The following is a 13,873-nucleotide window of genomic DNA, read 5'->3' on the forward strand; positions in this document are numbered from 1 at the left end:
GATAGAAAGATGTAAATAATAAAGTTTTTACAGTAAAGGTAAGCAGTTGCAACAGAGAGTATATACTTATTTTCCTGTAATTGATCCGTTTTATAGCAGTCATAATAAACCTCAATTTATTGAGCTCCTACTATGTATTAAGAACTTAGTAAAAATCGAATCCTTCCAACAACCGTACTGCAGAAGAAACAGGCTCAGAGAGGTTGAGTTTTTAAGATTCCAGTTTTCACATGTACTGCAAAGGCGCCTGCGGTGGGAATATTGGCTGTGATCTCCCTCCAGGCGCCCAGGCTGCGGTAGCTGGGCCTTCCTTCTTGAAGAGGGTGGGGAATCCGCCTGCGCGCTGGGTCGGGTCGCCCAGGGGCTTCTGCACTCAGGTTTCCTTTCAGCGCCCGGGCAGCGCGGGTCCCTGTGCACACAGCCCAAGTCGGGCTGGCGTCTGCCGCAGCCTGGCGCTTCTGAGAAAATAGGGGAGGGGCGACCGACTTCCTGGTTGAACTTTAAACTCCACTGGGAGCTCGGCCTGTGCTGCGCTGCAATGTCCGGCGGAACGGTCAGGAGCCTGGGGAAGGGTGAGGCTGCCCTCCGCGATCTGCAGCGGGGATCTGGGCGACCCTCGGCCGCGGGTCGGGGTGCGGCTGAACCTCCTGGGAAGGCACCCGCCCGGGGAAAGAGGCCGGGGCCGCAGCGCACGGGACCTCTCCACCGCTGGGTCCGGTGGACACCTGGAGGCTGGGGGGTCCCTGCCACTCTCTGGGCTGTAACTGCGTCCGCTTCTCCCCGCAGGAAGCTCTCCCCCGGGGCCTGTCCCCGAGGGCCTGATCCGTGTCTACAGCATGAGGTTCTGTCCTTACGCCAAGAGGACGCTCCTGGTCCTGAGGGCCAAGGGAATCCGGTGAGGACCAAGGAGGGGGCTGCTCCCCGATTTAGCCAGGAACCAGCTGCTGAGGAAGGCCTCAGTGGGAAACTCCGGCAGGACCCATTTACTGCAAAATAAACTATTTTCAGCCTTTCCGAGATAGAGCAACTTAGGGACCCTATCCCCAAGGTATGGGCGGGGCGGGGGGGTCGATGCCACAGACTCCACCAGTCTGGGACATTCCCTTTAGATAGCCATTTTATGGATCAGAAACGCTAGACCTCCAGAAAAGCTAGACCTCCAGTAAAGCTCGTGGTATGCAGAGATCACAGCAATTGTACTCACAAGCAGCAGCTTTTTGAGCTCTGGCAGATCCCTGAGTGCTGCTGTATTGCTCTATATCCCAGTCCAGAGTCCTGGTCTTGACACTCCTCCGGGCAGAGTGCTGAGTTAATTGTACTGTGCATATTTCTATAGTTTGGGTTATTGGTTGAAGCAAATAAAGTGTCTGTCCCTAAAAATTCACGCTTTGGGGAAGCCACACAGCCAAGGTTATTGACATAGGCACTTTCCACAAGAAATATGCAAGTCACTGGTTTTTCTCTGACACTGAAGAGCCACTGGAACCTTCTCCCTTACAGTGACCTTTGGAATCTGTTGAACAAACATTAGATGCATGTGGTGTGGAAGTTTTAAGAGATAGTTCCCATTCCAAAGAAATTTTCTATCTATGTGCTTAGAATGTATAAACTACTTTTAGTCTTCTAGGGGGAGAATTAAGCAGGCAATTCCTTTTCCCTAAGAAAGGTAAGATATACTCCAAAGGGTTAAAAAAAAACATTATTTATCAATTAGTCATCACTTCAGTAAGATTTCCATCATATTCTGGGTGAAACTGATTCTGAACACATAGCAAAATATTCAACATTTAGTAACATTTATCAAAACACTGTCTTATCTAAATATCGTAATATTTACTGTATTCGTCAGAATCTCTTATTGCAATTAACAGATATCCAATTCAGTTGGATTGGAAAAAAACATATCTTGTGCTCATACAATTGAAGAATCTAGAGTGTAACTCCAAAACTAGAGTGTAACTCCCACTCTCTACAACTAGAGAAAGCCTTTGCACAGCAACAAATACTCAGTGCAACCAAAAATTAAATTAATTTTTTTAAAGGAAAAATCCAGCATCAAGACACAGCTGGATTTGAGGGCACCAAGTCCTGGGTGAGTGCCTCTCTGGACTTCTAGGTTGAAAACTACCCTATTTTACTGGCACAGTTTTTCAAAGGGAAACAGGATTGATTTACCATAAAAATGTGTGTATTGGGGTGAAAGGTGGTAACAGCTGCCGGGCAGTGCAAACAACAGAGGTCTACTATGTTCATGGATTAGTTTACCTCCCAGGGGACTTTGATTAGCGAGGTAGCTGACTTTACTATGGGGCTTCTCAGGTGGCACTAGTGGTAAAGAAACTGCCTGCCCATGTGGGAGACTTAAGAGATGCAGATTTGATCCCTTGGTCAGGAAGATCCTCTGGAGGAGGGCATGGCAACCCACTCCATATTCTTGCCTGGAGAATCCCTATGGACAGAGAAGCCTGGCGGGCTATACAGTCCTTAGGCTCGCAAACATGAGCCTTAGGCAGACGTGACTGAGGAAACATATAGCATTATCAGTTCAGTTCAGTCGCTCAGTTGTGTCCAACTTTGCGACCCCATGGACTGCAGCACGCCAGGCTTCCCTATCCACCACCAACTCCCAGAGCCTACTCAAACTCATGTCTGTTGCATCAGTGATGCCATCCAACCATCTCATCCACTGTCGTCTCCTTCTCCTCCTGCCTTCAGTCTTTCCCAGCGTCAGGGTCTTTTCCAATGAGTCAGTTCTTCGCATCAGGTGGCCAAAGTACTAGTTGCAGCTTCAGCATCAGTCCTTCCAATGAATATTCAGGACTGATTTCCTTTAGGATTGACTGGTTGGATCATTATAGAATCTACTAAAGCCTGGTTTTCTCTAAAAGGCACATCTTCCAACTTGTTGCAGCAGGTATATTACCTTGTTGGCTCATCATGCCAGATTACCAAAATGCATATGTGTTCTGAGAACCTTCTTTATTACAAAAGCCCGGAATTTACCTTTTGTTTTCATAGTATGAAATTTCAGAAATCTTGATAATTCCTTGGCAGAGAGCCTCATTATTCTTGCAGTGGCTTGTATATGAGTAAACAGTAATCTGTCAGCAGACAAACCCTTTAATACATACACATAAACACCACTATTCATTCTGGCTATTCCTTTCTTTCTATGGGAGAGAGGTTAGGATTGTGTATTTAATCCTCAGGCTAAATGATTTTGTAGCTACTCAGGTGGATGGGATAAAGGAACAAAAGATGTTGGGATGTATTTTTTTCTGAGTAACTAATCGGTTCTATTGAACACTTATCCAGCTTTGATAATGATATGGACCTGAGACCTGACTTTAACAATTATATGAAACTTCCCTTCCTCTTATTTCCCCTAAATCTTTCAGGCAGGACAGAAATCAGATCTAAAAACAATCTTAATGTAGTTCAGACTTCACCTGTTTCTTCTTTATGGGTTTATTTAGTGTAATTTACTCATGTGCCATTTAAAAAAAATCAGTGCATGGAAATTTAATCTGAAAGCTTATTTTGTGGATGAATTTTTTGGATTCCTTAATATTCTGGTAAAAATTAATGAACTTTCTATTCAGATTAGCAAAAGAAACCGAATTTTATTAATACCGTGTTGATTCTCCTGTAGTGAGACCTGAACAAACTCAATTAGTTGGCTCAGATATTTTTACAATTAAGATACATCTTAGTCCCAAATGGAATATCTAATTGACACTCTTGAAGAATTTCCACTTATTTATTCAGCCAATGTGTGTTGAGTACCTATCCGAAAATGTCTATATATCTTCATACCATTTGAATCTATTTAAAACTTTGCTCATTTACATGTTTGTTTATGAACATGATAAAGACACACAAGCAGATCACTGCTTTCATGGAGCTTACATTCTAAGGCGGTGACATAACAAATATGTAATTAAGTTAGCAAAGTAACTTCAGATGCATATCTTAAGTTCAATGAAGAAAGTAATTCAAGAGATACAAAAAAGGCCAGCGTGGTCAGATCATAATGACCAAAGCAAAAGTCACAGGAAACAGATGTGACAGGTAACCTAGGGCCAGATCACATGGCATAAAAAGGGGTTCAGAGTTTATCCACATTGCAGTGAGGAGCAATTGTTGTAAATAAGCAGGAGGGTGGCCTCATCCAACTTACCTTTGTATATGGAGAGTGGGAACTTCCCAGGTGGCTCAGTGGTAAAGAATCCACCTGCCAGTGTAGGAGATACTGGTTCAATATCTGTGTCTGGAAGATCCCCTGGAGAAGGAAAAGGTAACCCACTCCAGTATTCTTACCTGGGAAATCCCATGGACAGTGGAGCCTGGTGGGCCCCAGTCCAAGGCCATGCGGTTGCAAAGGTTCTGACACGACTTAGTAACTGAGTACACGTGCATGAGTAGAGTGACTGACTGTAGGGAGGCCACAGTGGATGCAGAAGGGCCAGTGGGACTACCGTAGAGGTCCAGGTGGCAGGTGATGTCTTGGACGAGGTGGCCGTGTTAAAGCTGAGAAGCAGATGAAGCCAGACTGTGATGTGAAGGTCTAGCTGACAGGTCTTGCTGAGCCATGCATTTGAGGAAGAGGGGGTAGGGGGAAGGAATCAAGGCCATGCTGACTCCAAATTTTGGGATCTGATCAGCTAAGTGGGTGATGGGACCGATGACATTTTATTCAGGAATACAAGAAAAATGTTACTGTCTTCACTGTCTTTTATGTGTTTTTCAGGCATGAAGTCATCAACATCAACCTGAAAAATAAGCCTGAGTGGTTTTTCAAGAAGAATCCCTTAGGCCTAGTGCCGGTTCTGGAAACCAGTCTGGGGCAGTTGATCTATGAATCTGCCATCACTTGTGAGTACCTGGATGAAGCATATCCAGAGAAGAAGCTGTTGCCAGGCGACCCCTATGAGAAGGCTTGCCAAAAGATGGTCTTTGAGTCCTTTTCTAAGGTGTGTGTTTAAGAAATTTCAGCTCCTATTTAAAATGTCTTTGTTTTTAAAGCTGAATCAGTGCTGTCACTCTTGGTTCAGTGATTTGGGAGGGGAAGAAACAGGATTATGCTCTTGCCGGCTCTGACATGTCCTATGCGCCCTTTCATGATCTGAATGAATCCTTTTTACTTTCCTAACACTTTATATTCTTGTCATGCTGAAGTTTTTCCCAGACTTGCTACCTTCTTCTCTACTCTTTCGAGAAGACCCTTCCCCCTTCTCACTTTGCCTGGTTGTCTCAAGTTCTCTTTTGTGCAGTCTGCACTCCTGTGTGAGTGGAACCATAGAGGCTAAGGGCTGACTATACTGTGCCGATTTATATAAGGGGTTTGAGCATTCAGATTTTCCTATCTGGGGGCGGGGTGTCCTGGAACCCAACCCCCACCTCCACCCCCACCCTGCCACCCCCAGCAAACACTAAGGAACCGCTGTACCTGTCCGGAGACTGCTGTCTTCCAGAAGCTTGTTAGTGCCCAGCTCTGTTCCCACATGCGCTAACTTTCCTCTGTGGGGACTGCTCCCTTCTTGTATGTAAGTTGTATGCCTATGTGTTGTACCAGGGCTGTGAGCTTCTGAGGATGAGAGCCGTGTTTCCTAGGCTCAGTGCCTAAGCTTGTCACCAGCCCTACCACTTCTTAGCTGTGTGACTCTAAGCAAGTTACTTATTATTTACTTCTGTACCTCAGCTCATGTATAAAATGAGTATAATAAGGGTTCCTGTGCCACTGAAAACAATCAGTTAATATAAAACACCTGAAGTCCAATACATGGTAAATACTCAGTGTTAGCTCTTGTTCTTCTAGCCACAGGGGCTAGAAGTGTTAGCTCTTGTTCTTCTAGCCAACTGACCCAGACTGGTTTCCAGAACCGGCACTAGGCCTAAGGGATTCTTCTTGAAAAACCACTCAGGCTTATTTTTCAGGTTGACGTTGATGACTTCATGCCTGAAAAACACATAAAAGACAGTGAAGACAGTAACATTTTTCTTGTATTCCTGAATAAAATGTCATCGGTCCCATCACCCACTTAGCTGATCAGACCCCAAAATTTGGAGTCAGCATGGCCTTGATTCCTTCCCCCTACCCCCTCTTCTAGTGTTTATCTGTGAGCATCTCCTGTGTGTTGGCAACAGCTCCTTATGGGCTGAGTAATGGCATTCCTGTAGAAGAACTTTCTGTGCTTGAATTAGCATTAGTATTAATTCAAACAATTAGATTAGTTCAAACAATTAGTATTAAAAAAGAAATGACCAACAGGAAACAATGTGAATAGCCACATCAGGTTATATCTATACAATATCTATGTAATTCTGTTAGTTCATCAGGATATATGTCAACATAATAGGAAACATCTTGTCTCTAGGGAAAGAAATGGTAAAAAAAAAAAATATCTAGGAAGTGAGACTTGTAGGGAGAACATATTGTTTAAGGAAACACTGAAAAGGGAAAAAGCAATGGGGAAGGAAGAGGGAGTCTGGCTTAGCAGAATGAGAGTGAAAAAATACTAGGGATTGCCACTGTCAAAGATGATAGACAGGGAATATGGTGTTTACAAGAAAGATATTGGAGAATTAAAGAATTGTAATACTGAGATTCCTTGTACTGTCTAGAAAGAAAAGGAGCTAACAGCTGGAGATGCCCACTGTTTCTTCCCTGCTCACACTCAGAGAAGAGGTTGGCTTAAGTATCACATGACCCCATCCTCCTGACCACAGCTCAGCAAGCCAGCAATGCCCCAGCTGTACCCCAGACCAATAATTTTTTCCCTGAGAACTAGGGAATGAGACACAAACTAAGACAATAAAGATAGTGAGATTTTGGAGCTGTATGTTTATATCATTGGAGACTTAACAACCCAAAGACACACCATAAAAGAATTTTTAGGAAAGCAGAAGTTAAGAACATTGCAAAGGGAATTGACATTTGGCAAATAATATGAAGCAGACATTCAAGGAGAAGCAGAGATGAAAGACCATCCAGATCCAGATGGAAATGTGGAAGGAATGGCTGCTTGCAAACCTTCAGTTCCAATGAAGGCAAGCTGTACCAACATGGATAGGCTTTCTGGACATTCTCCTGTACTTTAACAAGGGCTTGCTTACTTACACTGGGACAAGTGGATTTCTGTCTCTTGCAGTGAGACAGTACCAAAGACAGCATTAAAACACAAACACCTCCGCCACAAGCATTAAAGCATCTGCTGCTACACCTGTCAAGTCTTCAGGTTGTCAACCACTTTGAGCTGTCTTCTCATGCTTGTCCCAAGGTAGAGATCAGGAAAATCTCCTTCCCAGCTCTCTTTGCAGCTGGTGCCAAGGCCTGGGACCTAGGCTCTTCCTCTCACATGCACACATGGTAGGGTTCAGTTCAGAAATGAGATGTGTGGAGAAGTAGGCATGGGGTGGGGCACCAGTTCTGCTGATGAGAGTGGCTGGTGGCAGAGCTCCTGGCTTTCAGGAGCTGGGATGATTGCAAGATTCAATTCCAGCCTGGGATCACTAACCTTATAGTCCAGCATCTGGCAAGGGCACAAACCGTAGCGTTGAGTGCTCAGTTCACTGGTGGCAAAGTGAAAGTGAAGTCACTCAGTCGTGTCTGACTCTTTGCGACCCCAGGCTCCTCCGTCCATGGGATTTTCCAGGCAAGAGTACTGGAGTGGGTTGCCATTTCCTTCTCCAGGAGATCTTCCCGACCCAGGGATTGAACCTGGGTCTCCCGCATTGCTTCCCATCAGGTCAGTTTCCAGCATGATTTTGGAATGGTCCAGTTCAGTTCCAGACCTGTTTGTTCAGCCTCTCAACAATTCAATGAGCAACAATTCTATCAGTGTCCTTTTAAGATACGTTTGACTCAAACTCAACAAGATGGCTGCTTCTAATTGCTCCTTATAAAATCAACTCTTTACAGCATCTTAGGTCACAAACTGTTTTTAAGAGTACAGAAACTGTTTTTTCTCTGAGTACAGAAACTAAAGTTTCTAGAACACCCTGACTCTGGGACTATAAGGGTTCTGTGGTGCTTTTATATGAAGGGGCTGATATAGTTAGCTTCACACTGATAAACTAAGAAATTTTTCTCTGTCTAGGTACCATCTTTGATGGTAAGCTTTCTTAGAAAGCAAAATAAGGAGGATTGCTCTGACGTAAAAGAAGAACTGCACAAAGAATTCAGCAAGCTGGAGGAGGTAATCAACCCCTTCTTGATTTTATGGGAATAATACATGGTATCATTTTTTTTCTATTCATTTTTTTCATATTCCCATCTCCAAAATCACTTTAAAGTAATTAGCAATAACACCAAAAAGGAAATTTTAGTTTACAACAGATAGCTATAAGCTGTTGTGTTTAGGATATAAGTGAAAACACCTAAAAATGTTTTATCGTGGACTTGCTTTTAGAACATTTTATTTCATTGACATTAAAATATCAAGGAAAAATGTCACCCACATTTCCACAATTTGTCACGTTTTAATTTTTCTATGCTTGTTCTATGTATATTTTTAAACATTAACCTAACTGTAATCAGAGCATAAATCATTTGTGTTCTTTTTTCTACTTAATATTATATAATAAACATTCCCCGCCACAAAGAGATGCCATGAATTAGACAGACACTTGAGGAAGCCCAGATATGGTTTACCTGCTTTGCAGGAGAGCCATTTGGACCTTTACACAAGAATTCCTCTTCCATTCACACTGAACATTAGGTTTTTACTGAGGGAAGACACAGTTCCTGTTTCATATGGAAATGCAGGCTTTTATCAGTAAGTATGAATTTTGCTGTAGATATTTCAGAAACCTTTTTTTTTTTTTCCATTAGGAAAGTTCTATTACTCTCTCTGTCGTTGCTAAGTTGTGTCCAACTCTTGCAACCCCATGGACTGTAGCCTGCCAGGCTCCTCTGTCCATGGGATTCTCCAGGCAAGACTATTTGAGTGGGTTGCCATTTCCTTCTCCAGGGGATCTTCCCAACCTAGGGATCAAACCCGGGTCTCCTGCACTGCAGGCAGATTCTTTACCAACTGATCCTCGAAGTTTGCTGTTTTTTTTAAAGCCGTGAATGAGTGTTTGATTTTATTGAATGCTTTGTCTGTTTCTATTACATCTTTTCAAATGTTCATAAAAAATGTTTCCCTTTAAACTGAAGACTATAGTATAACTAACAGATTAACGAATGATGCTAAAGCTGAAACTCCAGTACTTTGGCCACCTCATGCGAAGAGTTGACTCATTGGAAAAGACTCTGATGCTGGGAGGGATTGGGGGCAGGAGGAGAAGGGGACGACAGAGGATGAGATGGCTGGATGCATCACTGACTCGGTGGACGTGAGTCTGAGTGAACTCTGGGAGTTGGTGATGGACAGGGAGTCCTGGAGTGCTGTGATTCATGGGGTCGGAAAGAGTCGGACACGACTGAGCAACTGAACTGAACTGAACAGATTTTTCTGGTGTTGAACCATGCTAGCATTACTGGGATAAAACCTAATTGTTTTAAATGGTTCTCATATATATTCTAAAATTAGTTAATATTTAAAGAATATTTGTATATTTGTTTATATAGTAGATTACTTTGTTATAGTATCTTTATTTGTTTTTTTATATCAAAGATATTCTCACCTCATAAAATTAGTTGTTACTTTTTCTGGATGTCTAAGCTCTGAAACCATTTGATATGTTTGGGCTATGTCTGTAAAATATTTGAGTCTGGTGTCTTTTATGTGGGTAGAGTTCAATTTTTAATGGTAATTAATTTGGGGGGGTGTTGTATTTTTTCTTAAATCAATTTGGTAATTTCTATTTTTACTGAAAATTGTCCATTTCATCTAAGTTTTCGTGTATATATAGACATGAAGATGATCATGTTTCCTGATTTCAAAAAAATCTCTATGTACAACTATAGTTGGCCCTGAACAATGTGGAGGCTGAGGGTGCTGACCCTCTGAGCAGTAGAAAATCCATACACTTCCTGCTAAATTTGGGGTTAGTTGGGAGGCATATAAGTTTCTTCCCATCTGTGCTTATAGACTCCCAGTTAAGGACTCATGCTTTGAAATGAGTACGATCATTTCCATGTTTCAGGCTGCTAAGAGGTTATTTCCTTCTGACTGAAACTATAATACTTACTTTATTATGCACAATATAATTAATTACCAGTCACTACCTTTTAAGGACAGCTCCAAACAATATTGATTCATTGTACCATTCCGAGTACCTAATAATTCAAGGCACTCTGCTGAACAGTATGGGAGGTAGAAAGTGATAGGCAGTTCATACTATGCAGATGGTTAATTTGGTGGTAGACCAAAAACATACTCAGGTAGATATAAGCAACCTGTTTACAATGCAGAATATTATAAGGGCCCTGAAAAAAACTATGGATATCTTATAAATGGCAAAATGGTTTGGTGTTAATTAGCTAGATAATAATCTCAGTTCTTCTCTTTGTAAAACCGTAATACCAATTCACCTTCTTAAATTTCAGGCATACATTTTTGTGCTTGGTTTTCAAAGAATTTTATTTGGCATCTGTTTAATAATTAATCTAGTTATTTCCAATATATTTTAAGTAAACTTTTCTACTGAAGTATTATATGCAGAGATTTACTCAAAGCGTAAGAGTATAGCTTGATGAATTTATAAACACAACCATGAAACTGGTACCCGTATCAAGAAAGAGAATATTAGTTTTGAATGATTTTTGTACTTCATACAAATGGAATCATAATATTCACTCTTTGGGGTCTGACTTCTTTCATATAATATCAAGTTTCTGAAGTTCATCTATATTGTGTTAGTTCATTCCTATACTTTGTATAGTGTTCCAGTGTATGACTACTGCACAATTTATTCATTTTAGTCCTGATGGACTGTAAACATTTCCACTTTGGGGTTATAAAATAGTGCTGTGATGAACATTCTTACACCTATGTTTTAGTGACTATATGTTCACATTTTCAAAAAATAGAAATACTGGGTTATAGAGTATACATGCACTCAGCTTTATTCGACAATGTTAAAAAAAATGGCTAAACCAACTAATACTCCTGTCAGCAGTGGGTCCACAGAGTTACTAACTTCATCTTGTTCCTTTTAGCCATTCTGATGGATGTGAAGTGGTATGATATTTTCATTTTAATTTGCATTTCCTGAATGACTCATGTAGCTGAGCACTTTTTCAAATGATTATTGGCCATTTGGAACTTCTCATTTGTGAAATTCAAGTCTTGCCCAATTTTCTGATGAATTGTTTGCCTCTTTCTTATTGATTCCCAGGAGTTCTTTCTATATTCTGAATACCAGTCCTTTGTGGGTATGTGTATTGCAAAGATCTTGTATTCTGTGGCTTGTTTTACTTTTTTCCCCTTTCCAGTAAAATAGACTGTTTTGCATTATCCCAAACCAAGAGATTCTAAAGCTTAAGCTAATCAGACAAACCCCAACTTGACTATGTCAGGGCAAAAGTTGCTACTGTCACTTACTTGACTTGCCTTACCAGATGCAGAAATAAGAAGTATTCTTATGCTGTTTAATGTTCAGGTTCTGACTAATAAGAAGACAACCTTCTTTGGTGGCAATTCTCTTTCTATGATTGATTACCTCATCTGGCCCTGGTTTGAATGGCTAGAAGCCTTGGAGTTAAATGAGTAAGACACTTGAATTTTTTTTTGCATAATTTAAGATAATGATAACTGGAATTGTATATACCAACCTTTTTATGGGCAAAATTAATGTATCTCATCAAGTAGATTAATGGGAGCAGCCAACAGAAGGATACTTTGACTTTCCAGGGCATGTCCTATACCTACACTCATGATTTTCTCCCATCTCTGGGGGTGGGCAAGGGTGGGGAGTTCTGTGACAGGTAGTAAAATGTTTCAAAAATGATTTACTCCTTCCCTCTTGGTTAAAAATCCATAAGGATATACATTTTCATAAGGATGTCAGGCAGGATTGTGTGACCAATGCCACCTCCCATTTACCAGCAAGGGTCCCACACTGTTATCCAAACTCCATGTTTTACAGTTTAGCAGCCACCTTAGCTTAGTCCTACTTCCTAGAGCTTATAGTTACTATTAGTCACAATCTGATCAGAGAGTAATAAATATGTAACGTTCTCAATTTAAAAAAATATCAGTCTCAGTTTGGACAAGTTCTTAGGTTAACTGAGCAATTCACTTCACTCTAGTTTTAGATTCCTCTTCCACAAAACAAGGACCTCTACAATATCTTTCAAATCTCATATTTTATGATTATGCCTATCTTAAAGAAATATTTCTAAAGGACTACTTGAAAAGATTAGAGGAAAACAATATGAAACTGGTGAGTTACAGGAGCATTTCCAATGCCTTCCTACTTAGCCTTGTTCATCCTTTCATTCTTTCCATCTCCCGCAGGTATGTAGACCACACTCCAAATCTAAAGCTCTGGATAGCAGCCATGAAGAATGATCCCATAGTATCTTCCCTCCCCACCGATGTGAAGACCCTTCGAGGTTTCTTCAACCTCTACTTGCAGAACAGCCCCGAGGCCTGTGACTATGGTCTCTGATGGAGACAAGAGTCAGCAATGAAGACACAGCTGATGCTTTGCTTCACTAATATGAATAATACCATGCTTTTATTTTACCAAGTGTTCTCATGTCTTATTGGATCACCTTCTCTGATTTGACATCAAATTTGGCTATACTGTGGGCTTTCCTTAAGACCCTCCTGCAGAAATATACATATTTCCTGTCTCAGAATGCTCAAATGACTCCAAGGGCTATCACAGTCCATGCTGATAGACTGGATGATAAACTACTTATTCTTATGGCTGATCATGAGCTGGCCTCAGACTGTCCCTGTGCTTGCCTCTCATAGCTGATCTCTTGTTCACATCATTATGATTGCTTAATTAGATCTTCAAAGTTTTCTGACCTTATGGCTTCTGCATATGCCTTTCCTCTGCTTGGAATCCTCTTCCTTTTCCTCATCACAAAGCTCACCCTTCAAGTATTGCTATGAATTGAATTTTGTCCCTCAAAATTTGTCGGTTGATGTCCCCACTCTCAGTATCTCAGAATGTGACTGTATTTGGAAGCAGGGTCTTTCCAAAATGAAATGAAGTAATTTAATGTGGCCCTACTCCAGTATGATTAGTATCATTATAAAAGGGGAAATTAAGAGACAGATACACACAGAAGGAGAACACCATGTGAACATGAGGACAGTTATTCACAATCTGGAACAGATTCTCTGTCATAGTCAGCAGGAATCAATCCTGCTGACACTTGATCTCATACTTCTGGCCTCCAGAACTGAGACAATAAATTTCTGTGTTTAAGCCACTCAGTTTGTGGTACTTTGTTAATGACAACCCTAGCAAACTAATACAACCATCAAGAGGTGAGTGGGTAAATAAACTGTGATATATCCATACCATGGAATAGAAAGCAATCAACAACTAAAACACAGCAGCATGGGAGAATTTAAAAATAATTGTGCTGCATGGAAGAAACCAGACCCCCCTCCCCAAAATAGTAAAGAATGTATGTGTAATTCTTGAAAATGCAAACTGACCCAGAATATGAATAAGCACATCAGTGATTCCCTGGGAGTGAGGGGCAGGGCTTCAGTGGTGTACGGGTATGTGTGGTGAGAGCCAATAAGAAAGGACCTGAAGGAGCACAGGAAAACTTTTGGAGATGATGGATATACTCATTATCCCGATTATAGTGATACTTTTATGGGTAAGTCAAAAGTTATCAAGTTGTTTATATACATATAAAGTTGTTTGTGTATATATATATATATGTTTATATATATATATACACACACAGTGAATTATACATCAATTATATCTCAGTCAAGCTGGAGTCAAG

General features: G+C 41.2%; 1 protein-coding gene across 2 annotated transcripts; it reads left to right on the forward strand.

Moving 5' to 3' along the window:
• The first annotated feature begins 340 nt into the window (after window positions 1-340).
• LOC120873607 (glutathione S-transferase omega-1-like) lies at window positions 341-13,340 on the forward strand. Of its 2 annotated transcripts, none has more exons than XM_040254381.1 (6): window positions 341-572; window positions 787-895; window positions 4,751-4,973; window positions 8,100-8,198; window positions 11,551-11,657; window positions 12,408-13,340. In XM_040254381.1, exons 1-6 carry the CDS (start codon window positions 539-541, stop codon window positions 12,559-12,561), a joined length of 726 nt encoding a protein of 241 aa, XP_040110315.1. In that variant the 5' UTR covers window positions 341-538; the 3' UTR covers window positions 12,562-13,340. The 2 variants fall into 2 exon arrangements, with proteins under 2 accessions (XP_040110315.1, XP_040110317.1); XM_040254383.1 differs by having other exon boundaries at window positions 389-553.
• Window positions 13,341-13,873: the final 533 nt, after the last annotated feature.

This window comes from Oryx dammah, unplaced genomic scaffold (genome assembly GCF_014754425.2).
Source record: "Oryx dammah isolate SB20612 unplaced genomic scaffold, SCBI_Odam_1.1 HiC_scaffold_14, whole genome shotgun sequence".
NCBI lineage: Eukaryota > Metazoa > Chordata > Mammalia > Artiodactyla > Bovidae > Oryx > Oryx dammah.